Source organism: Ursus maritimus, unplaced genomic scaffold, assembly GCF_017311325.1.
Source record: "Ursus maritimus isolate PB19 unplaced genomic scaffold, ASM1731132v1 scaffold_2, whole genome shotgun sequence".
Taxonomy (NCBI): domain Eukaryota; kingdom Metazoa; phylum Chordata; class Mammalia; order Carnivora; family Ursidae; genus Ursus; species Ursus maritimus.
The window spans coordinates 23,207,003-23,217,268 of NW_024424452.1; the positions used below are offsets into that span (position 1 = coordinate 23,207,003).

The following is a 10,266-nucleotide window of genomic DNA, read 5'->3' on the forward strand; positions in this document are numbered from 1 at the left end:
AGAACAAAATGAGAAGTTTAACAAAGAGACAGAAAACAATCCTAGTCACAATAGCATCAAAAATAATAAAATACTTAAGAATAGATTTAAATAAGGAAATGAAAGATACATTCACTGAAAACTGTAAGACATCAATGAAAGAAGTTGAATACACAAATAAATGGAAAAGCTATCCTGAGTTCATTACTGCTAAAATGTCCTCACTGCCTGAAGCCATCTATAGATTCTATGTAGCCTCCAGGTTGCCAAGGGCGGACACGTGGAGGGAAGCAGGGAGTGACTGGTAGAAGAGTATAAACTTCCAGTTATAAAATGAACAAATTCTGAGGATCTAATGTATAATATGACTATATTTGATAATACTGTTTTGTACAAGGGAAGTTTGCTATGACAGTAGATCTTAAGTGTTCTTTCTCACAAACACAAAAGGGCAACTATGAGAGGTGACTGATGTGTTAATCAACTTGAATGAGGGAATTCTTTCACAGTGCATACGTATACCAAATCATCATGTTGTACGCTCTAAATACACTACAGTTTTATTTATTTATTATTTTATTTATTTATTATACCTTAATAAAGCTGGGAAAAATAAATTAAAGAACATCTAAATAAATGAAAAGACATCTCATGTTCATGGACGAAAAGATTTAATATTGTTGAGATGGCAGCACTCCCCAGATTGATCTATAGAATCAATCAATTCCCACCTGCCTGTTTTCAGAAATGAAGATGCTGATTTCAAAATTCATATGGAATGGCAAGGAACCTTGGATAGTCGAAAGAATCTTGAAGATCAAGTTTGAGGTCTCATATTTACTAATTTCAATAGTTCCTACAACACGACAATAATCAAAACAGTATGGTACTGACATAAGCACAGATATATAAATCAAGGGAATAGAAGTGGGAGTCTAGAAATAAACCCATTCATCTGTGGTCAACTGATTTTCAGTAAGGGTGCCAAGTTCATTCAATGAGGAAATAACAGTCTTTCCAAAAAATAGTGCTTAAGCAACATGCAAAAGAACTCTTGCCTTGTACCACATACAAGCATTAATTCAAAATGGATCAAACAGCCAAATGTAAGAGCTAAAACAATAAACTCTTAGAAGAAAATACTGGAGTAAATCTTCATAACTCGGATATAGCAGTGCATTCTTAGGACATCAAATAGAAATATAGATAAGTTTGGCTTCATCAAAATCAATACCTTTTGAGTATTGAAGGACACAAAAAAACAACTCATGAATGGACTAAAATATTTTCAAATTGTATAACTGATAAGGGTTTCATATACTGAATATATATAAAGCACTCTTACAGCTCAACAACAAAATGACAAACCAATTAAATAATGAGCAAAAAGATCTAAATAGACAGTTCTCCAAAGAAATTACACAAATGGCCAAGGACAGAAAAAGATGCTCAACATCACTAGTCATTAGGGAAATGCAAATTGAAACCACAATGAGATACCACTTACTCACTAGAATGGCTATAATAAAAAACAAAACAAAACAAAACGAAAAAACCTTTTTTTAATGGAAAAAAAAACAAGTGTTGGCAAGAACTTGGAAAACTGGAACCCTCACACAGCGCTGATAGGAATGTAAAATGGTAGAGCTGCTGTGAAAAAGTTTGGCAGTTCCTGAAAAAGGTAAACCTTATGACCCTGCAATTCCACTCCTAGGCATATACCAACAGAATAGAAAACATGTCGATGAAAAAACATGTACACTAAAGTTTATTAAGTACATGTACATTAAAGTTCATAAAGTACACTAACGTATTATTGGTGATAGTCAAAAAGTAGAAACCCAAGAGTTCATCTATTGAAGAAAGGATAAACAAATGTGGTATATCCAAATGCAGAATGAGGTACGTAATAACACTCAAGAACCTTGAAAACATTATGCTAAGTAAAAGAAGCCAAACACAAAAGGCAACATATTTTATGATTCTATTTACGTGAAATACCCAGAATTGGCAAATCCATAGAGATAGAAAGATTAGTGGTAGCCAGGGACTGGAGATATGAAGCGATAATAGCAAGTGATTATTCAGTGAGTAGGGGGTTTATTTTAAGGATGATAAAAAATGTTCTAAAAAAAACAAAAATGTTCTAGAATTAGATAGCGGTAATGGTGGCACAACATTGTGAATGTAATAAAAGCCACAGAGTTCTAATACTCTAAATGGTAGAAATGAAAAAATAAATAATAAATAAATAAATTAATTAATTAATAAAATGGTAGAAACCATTTTTTCCTCAGTGTAAAAAAAGAAAAACCCCAAGAGACGGGTAAGAGGATAGTCCTCCATTATAGCTGAGATTTGCAAAGGTCAACTCACTTCCCTAAAATTAAATTAAAACCAAGGCTGGGGCACCTCCCAAAACCTTTTTTTTTTTTTTTTTAAGATTTATTTATTTATGGGACCCCTGGGTGGCGCAGTCCTTTAAGCTTTGGACTTTTGGTTTCCCCCTCAGGTCTTGATCTCAGGGTCCTGAGATGGATGGAGGCCCCCCACTCGGGCTCAAGCTCAGCAGGAAGTCGGCTTGAGTTTCTCCCTCTCCCTCTGCCCCTCCCCACCGTGCGTTCGCTCTCTCTCTAAAATAAATAAATAAATCGTTTTAAAAAGAGATTGGTTTATTTTAGAGAGAGAGAGAGCACACAAGTGGGGGGAGGGGCAAGGGAAGGAGAGAATCCCAAGCTGAGGGGATTCTCCTCGTTGAGGGTGGAGCCCCAGTGGGGCTCCTTCTCACAAGCCCCAGACCGCAACCCGAGCAGAAACTAAGACTAAGCCGCTCAACCGACTGAGCCACCTGGTTGCTCCCCAAAACCTTCTTTCTAACCACTAAGCTACAACCAACATTTTAAAAAAAATTTTTTTTTTTAATTCAAACAGTTAAAATTCAACCCTAAGTCTCCAGTGTGTTTTCGTGTATTTGTTTGGGGGAGTGTGGAGGCACGGATTTGGGGGCGCGAGGGCGGACAGCAGCGCTGGCCTATGGTGGAGTCCGGGGAGCACCGTCTGCCTCAGCCCGAGAACTTGGGGAGGACGAGCCAGGGCTGGGAAGTCGCCCGGGCGGAAAAGTCCAACACTCACCACACAGGCTTCAAAACCGCCACCCCTGCGCCTCCCCGTCCACCTCCGCTGCTCAGGTGTGAGGGCTTGGTCCTCGCACGACACCACCTCCCAACGCCCTCCCCAACCGCCCCGCCGCTGCAGCCGGTTGTCCGCCTCCGGGTCTTGCGACCTCTCAAAGGCGCGCTACCCCGTGGGCGGGAGGACCCAGAGCGCGCAGCCGGGGCTCCAACGCCGCGCATGCGCCCACGTGCCCAAGAGCCCCCCATCCCCAGCCCCGTCCAAGGCCTGTCCCTTCTTACCACCCGCCCAACGCCCAGATGGCCCCCCCAACTTCCCGATTTCCCAACTGTTTCACTGCTTCCTCCTCCTGGCCCACCCCACAGTTCCACAACTCTCCAACTATAGAGACTAGGAGGGGAGTGAGATGCTCGCCTTTGCTGCCAACGTTTAAGGGGCCGCCAACTCAGTAATCAAGATAAATATTTTAATTTTAATTTCCAAATAAAAAATTAAATATACAAGTGTCATGAGGTGCTACATGGGAGGCTAAAGCAAAAGGGAAAAATGAGTAATCCTGGCCCTGTTTTTACTTAAAATTTTTATATTTTGTTCATCGTGGATTTTTTTTTTTTTGGTGTTTTAATTTTTTTCAATATTGCATCATTTAAAACAGTTTAAAAAAATCTTCAGTACTGTGTATTTTGAGTTCTGAATATGTCCCTTAAATTTGGCACTGGAAGTGAGTACCTTAGCCACTGTGCTCTCCTCAATTCTGTGACAGCCCAGGTCTGCTGTCACCTTCAGTATGGTAGTGGCAGAAAAGCTAGAGAAGTACAAGGGGTAGGGTTCGGGGGACAGGCGGTTGGAGGGGATAGCAGGGAACTTCCAGAATTCTATAAGCAGGCTTGCCTTGTCCCAGGACAAAGTCTCAGGAGAGGACAAGAAGGGAGAGTTACACCTGTGACCTGTTTACCGGCCCCTACATTACTAATACGTTTTTTAATATTCTTTCTAATAAGTCATTATTACTAAGAGTACTTTCATCATTTTAATAATAATAAAGTAAAAAACCTCAATAACACCTAATAACACTAATATAATATTTGTTAATAATAGACCAACCTGCTAAACACAACAAAATGATTTCATTTATGCCTCATCACAATTCTGGGAGGTTGGTTCTAATATTGTTAATATTATCTGATTTTACACTTAAAGAAACAGGGTGAAGGTGGTGAAGTCTCTTGTACATCCAGAAGGTACAAGTGGTAAAACCAGGATCCAAATCCACACTAGCTGACCTCAGAGCCCTTTCTTGGGAATCACTAATCAAGAAGCTCCTAATCCTCTACCTGTGAGTGATTTGGTGGGGATTTCATCAAAAAAGGTGTTAGAACGCCAATAAAAACTTTAGAAACAAATTGGAATATTAGGACATCTGTTACAATGCATCACATCAGTGAGTTAAACTAGGAAAACATTATATGGTTGGCACTTGACCAATACACATTTGAAGTACACAGAAGTACACCTCAGATTTTTTTTATAAATACAGTACAGTATTGTAAATGTATTTTCTCTTTCTTATGATTTTCTTAATAACATTTTCTTTTCTCTAGCTTATGTTAAGAATACAATATATAATACCAAACACAAATTATGTGTTCATTGGTATGTTTACGTTATGCTTATGTTATCAGTAAGGCTTCTGGTCAACAGTAGTTAAATTTTTGGGAGCCAAAAGATATGTGTGGATTTTTGAGGGTATGTGCTGGTGCCTCTGACCCCCATATTTTTCAAGGGTCGATCATAATCACTTTCATAAGTCCCAAAATGTATATAAAACTCTTAACAACCATTCCAGATGAAAGCTCTTTCTAAAGGAGGCATAAAAGGGTGTTCATTTCTATGTCACCCAAAAGCATGCTATGTCCCCCACAGCCTCAGCCAAGTAATATGACACCATGACGTCAGTGACCCCCTCTCCTTCTGGAACATTTGGAGCAGGGAGGTATTTGTGGTACAACTGGATGGTCTACTTTCAGTCCATACTTGCAAAACCAGCTTCTAATCTAGACTCTAGATCATGTTCTATATTTGGACATCAGACTCGTGCGGGTCACCTGGAATTCAGAACCAACCAGCCTCCCAAAAACCACTGCTGCTACCACCAGTCTGTGTAGGAGAAAGAAGGCTGCCCTACCTTTTTATAAGGACTTCTTTCAAGGGTGGTCACAGGCTTCTAAGCTCAAACCAGAAATTCATGTTTGGCAACTAAAATTTTACTAAGGACCTGGGTGACGTTACACAAAGCCATGTAAGGAAGATGATTTTAGGTAATTCCCAGACCCTGTCTTTTAAACAGTTATGCATTTTTTGATGCAAATTAAAAATGATTTAAAAAGCACATTAATCTCCAATTGTATGCTAATTTTGCTTCTACTAAAGCTAAAGAAGATATTATAATAAAATATATTAAGTAAATGATAAAAGAGACGTCATGAGGTATTAAAGCCTCCGCAGAACCTGGCCGTTGGACTTCTGGTATATGTGGTCACCTAAAAATTCCCTTCTACCTGCCAGGTTGTACAATTCCTGACCCCAGCCAGAGCTATTGCATAACTTTCACTTTGAAAAGGTTCTGGAGGGGCGTCTGGGTGGCTCAGTCAGTTAAGCGTCTGCCTTCGGCTCAGGAAATATTTTTCAAAGGTTCTTCCAGCTCCAAACTTTCAAGGGTTACAAACAGCCAAATATTGCTTAATTCATGAAACAAGGGATGCAAATAGTTATTTAAATTACTTTATTAAGACACACAACCAAGTAGAATTTAAACACAAGAGGAGTATAGCTCTAATAGGACTTAAGTGAAATTCTTTTACACCTGTAAATATTACAGGAAGGTGAGGTGCCTGGGTGGCTCAGTTGGTTAAGCACCTGCCTTTGGCTCAGGTCATGATCCTGGAGTCCTGGGATGGAGCCCCATGGTGGGCTCTGTGCTCAGCAGGGAGTCTGCTTCTCTCTCCCTCTGCCCCTGCTTCTATGCTCTCTCTTTCTTTCTCACTCTCTCAAATAAATAAATAAAATCAAGAAAGAAAGGAAGGAAGGAAGGAAGAAAGAAAGAAAGAAAGAAAGAAAGAAAGGAAGAAAGAAAGAAAGAAAGAAAGGAAGAAAGAAAAAGAAAGAAAGAAGGAAAGAAAGAGATTCTGGAGCCTCAGGACCGGTAACTACTCTGTGTATCTGGCCCCAACAGAATTAATTCAATTATGACCAATTTTCCCGGTGCTACTTTACTGAGGACCTGGCTGATGATACCCAAAGCTTTGTAAGGAAGATGATTTGAGATGATTTGCAGACTAGTCTTACTCCTACAGGATTTTCTAGAAACAAATACAGGAGCTTTCTGCTTAACCAAAGCTCAGTAATTTAATTAACAATGGAAGCAAATACACATCTGGCTCTCCTATTTCACATCTCTTTTTGTTAGTATTTGGTTTTGCTTCTTTTCCCCTCAAGAATAACAGACCAAACTCCCTATTTTCTTTATACCTCTCTATATTTTTTAAAGATTTTATTTATTTACTTGAGAGAGAGTGATAGAGACTGAGAGAAAGCACAAGCAGGGGGAGCAGCCAGAGGAGGGAGAGAAACAGGCTCCTCATTGAGCAGGGAGCCCAATGCAGGGCTCCCTCCCAGAACCCAGAGATCATGACCTGAGCCGGTCAGACTCTTAACAGACTGAGCCACCCAGGCACCCCTATACTTCTATATTTTTTAAACCCAATAAATATGACATGATAATAATAACACAAATAATGGCCCATAAATGTTTCTGGAATCCCAAGACCTGTGCTAAATACATGACATACAATTTATTTCATTGGTAAATATTTTTATACTTCCCCACACACCGTCTTTTATTGCAATGTGACCATTTCCTAAAAAATGCCCTACACAGTTCCCAACCCAAATATTAGGGGAATGACAACACAAGCACTCCAATCTCCTGATCTGTCTCCCAGACTACACTTTTGCTCATCTGTTTCATCCTATACATAGGTGCAAGAATCATCTTTTTAAACAGTCAATTTTTTGGAGCATGTTATTTCTTTTCAAAGAGTCCCACTTCTTAGCCTCCTGATTCCTAGAAGCATTCCCAGTTTTATCTTCTGCTGCTCCCAGACATCAGCTCCCACCCCAACACAAACACACCCCTGTTCCAACCCAACTCTGTCTGGCAAGACACTGTTCCCAAGGACTAGACAACATTCCTTCCACCCATGGGCTTCACCTGGCCTGAAGTGCCCTCTTCCTCTCTTTCTGCCAATGTAGCATTAACCATTGGGAGTCGAGTTCTGGAGACTGACTACAAAGGCAGGTCCCAACTCCTCTGCTGATATGCTGGGTGACCTTGGACAAAGCGCTTCACCTCTCAGAGCCTCAAGTGGACAGCACAGCTAAAAACACCTACCTACCAGAGAGGTTGTTGTATAATTCAATGAGATGATGCACATGAAATGCATGGTGCAGTACTGGGTACATAATAAAGATCAATAACCTGCCCCCGTTATCATTGTTGTTGCTGTTACCATTAACTTTATTTTGGAGCTTGATTTATTCCCCAGCCTTCATAAAACATTTATCTAAGCAATCAACATCAAAATGATCTCTTTTCTTTGCATTATCAAACACATTTATTCTTCCTATCACTGATTTGATAGCTAGAATTTACTACCCCGCATTGTTGGTTACCTTCCATACTATCTTGTTTCCTCCTCTCTAGAATAAGCTCCTTGAAGAAAAGACCTGAGTCGTCTTATGCATTCTTAGGCATATTGGCTCTTCCTGTGATTGAGGCCATTACATCTTGTCCTGGGAACTTCCCCCTTTTTAAAAGGTGAAGGTCAATTGAGTTAGCCTAAAAGAAAATTATGCACTTAAAGTAATCAATAATCTGGGATCTGGAAGTGGGAGTAGGAGGGAGGTTGGGATAAGGGACTCCAGATAGGGGCAGAACTGAAAAGAAATGATTTCTTAAATAACTATCTCCTTTCATCTAAGATCTCCTAGCAGGGGGTAATAATTTAAGAAAAAAGGGAGCGCCGTCACCATATGCGGTCCATCTCCCCTACCTCCTCTTTCCCAGAGAGGACTACTGATGGGGCAGGGGAGTGGGGTGGGGGGGCGCGCCTAAGCCCTTTGCAAGGATCGCGACTACAGCTAATCATAGGAATTGTGAAAGTGGACCCAAGAATACTAACTCCCAACCCACCGTCTCAACTGCGATCCTGGGGAGCCCGTAGCTGGAGGGGAACACAGCTCCGCCAACCGAGGCCGGAGGTGGGGGCGGGGGGGTTGGAGAGGTGCGGTTGGCTGAGGCCAGCGTTGCTCCGCCCCCGAAGCTAGGCGGTGACCAGTAGGCGGCACCGCAGCGCCGCGCGCTCATATAGGGCGCAGCCCGGGGAACAGCGAACGCTGTGCTCTAGCTGAAATTAGAAGGTCGGTGGCGAGATGAGCCGGCCTCCAGCGTTCTTGAGCGCAGCGGAGGTGCAGCGGCACCTCCACAGCTCCAGCCTCCTCATCCCGCCTCTGGAGGCGGCTCTGGCCAACTTCTCCAGCGGCCCCGACGGAGGGGTCATGCAGCCCGTGCGCACCGTGGTGCCGGTGGCCAAGCACAGGGGGTGAGTGAGGAAGGCCGGGGCTAGGGGCTGGAGAAACTGGAAAGGTGGAAGGGGAGGCATGCGAAGGAAGCAGCGGGAGAAAGGAAGAGAGGGCTTGCCTAATCATTGCTGGTAACAGCTGCCATCTAATATTTGCGATAGGCACTGTGTCGAGCCGACGCTTTACAGGGATTTATCTTGTTTGATTCAACACATTCTCCGTATAGAAAGGTATTGATGCAGTCATTTTACTGATGGGGACAATTGAGACTCAGAGAGGTTAAGTGACTTACCCAAGGTTACATAGGTAATTAGTGGCAGAAGTAGGATGGTTTTTCTCATCCACAGCCAGGCTCTTAAACATACTCTGCATACTGCCTAAAGGAAGGGCGGGGGAATGGGGGGAAGGGAGGACAGTAGGGCAGTGACAGAGGAAAGAGAAAGGAAGGTATGTGGGGACTTGATAGGACACCCCAGTATTGGTAGGAAGGGGTTGAAGCTGCTCCCTCTCTCCTTGTAGTTTCCTGGGGGTCATGCCCGCCTACAGTGCTGCAGAAGACGCCCTGACCACCAAGTTGGTCACCTTCTACGAGGGCCACAGCACCGCCTCCACGGTCCCCTCCCACCAGGCCACTGTGCTGCTCTTTGAGCCCAGCAATGGCTCCCTTCTGGCGGTGAGCAACTCCCTGCCCTGGGGTGAAGTGGGGCCCCTGGGCCCAGTTAGCCTCAGAAGTTAGTTCTCTGAGAGAGCTGGGTGGTTTTGCTTGTGACCACACATGCCCCTGTCTGAGTGATGAGGATGTCTCTGGATACCAGCAACGGTGAAGGTTATCTGTGACCATGTATCTGTTTCTAGGACTGCCTGAAGATGTATAACCCAACACCAGAGCCCACTGCTGCTTCAAGTGTGTGACAGACAGAGTGGAAGTAATAATCTCATCATTCCTGTATATGCTCTTGTCCTGTACTGGTTACTCCAATATACAGTCTGATCAAACTCAGTAGCCAAGGAAACATTTATTTAGTGAATCTCTATAACATGGAAGAAAAGGAGTGTCCTGTGATCCCTGGGATTTTTTATTGAGAGATACACAGTAACCTGTTTTAACATTTAAGGATAGTATCAAAATATAGCAGTAGCCTACTTATTGAGCACTTTGTTATGTGTCGGGCATGGTTCTGAACGCTTTACATGTATGAACTGTCTTAATACTTAGAACCACTATGTGGGGTAAATAGTAGTATTTACCGCCATTTTATAGATGAGGAAACTGAGTCATATGGGTGCCTGGGGGGCTCAGTCGTTAAGCATCTGCCTTTGGCTCAGGTCATGATCCCAGGGTCTGGGATAGAGCCCCACATGGGGCTCCCTGCTCAGCAGGAAGCCTGCTTCTTCCTCTCCCACTCCTCCTGCTGGTGTTCCCTCTCTTGCTGTGTCTCTCTCTGTCCAATAAATAAATAAAATCTTGAAAGAAAGAAAGAAAGAAAGAAAGAAAGAAAGAAAGAAAGAAAGAAA

The 10,266-nt window shown here is 42.5% G+C and overlaps 1 protein-coding gene across 1 annotated transcript in view; it reads left to right on the plus strand.

Moving 5' to 3' along the window:
• The first annotated feature begins 8,570 nt into the window (after positions 1 to 8,570).
• CRYM (crystallin mu) overlaps positions 8,571 to 10,266 on the plus strand; it is a 17,036-nt gene continuing 15,340 nt past the window's right edge. Inside the window, exons 1-2 of the mRNA XM_008697196.2 lie at positions 8,571 to 8,771; positions 9,271 to 9,424. Of these exons, the coding sequence (XP_008695418.1) occupies positions 8,602 to 8,771; positions 9,271 to 9,424 (324 nt within the window). The 5' untranslated portion in view covers positions 8,571 to 8,601. The remainder of the gene's footprint in view (positions 8,772 to 9,270; positions 9,425 to 10,266) is intronic.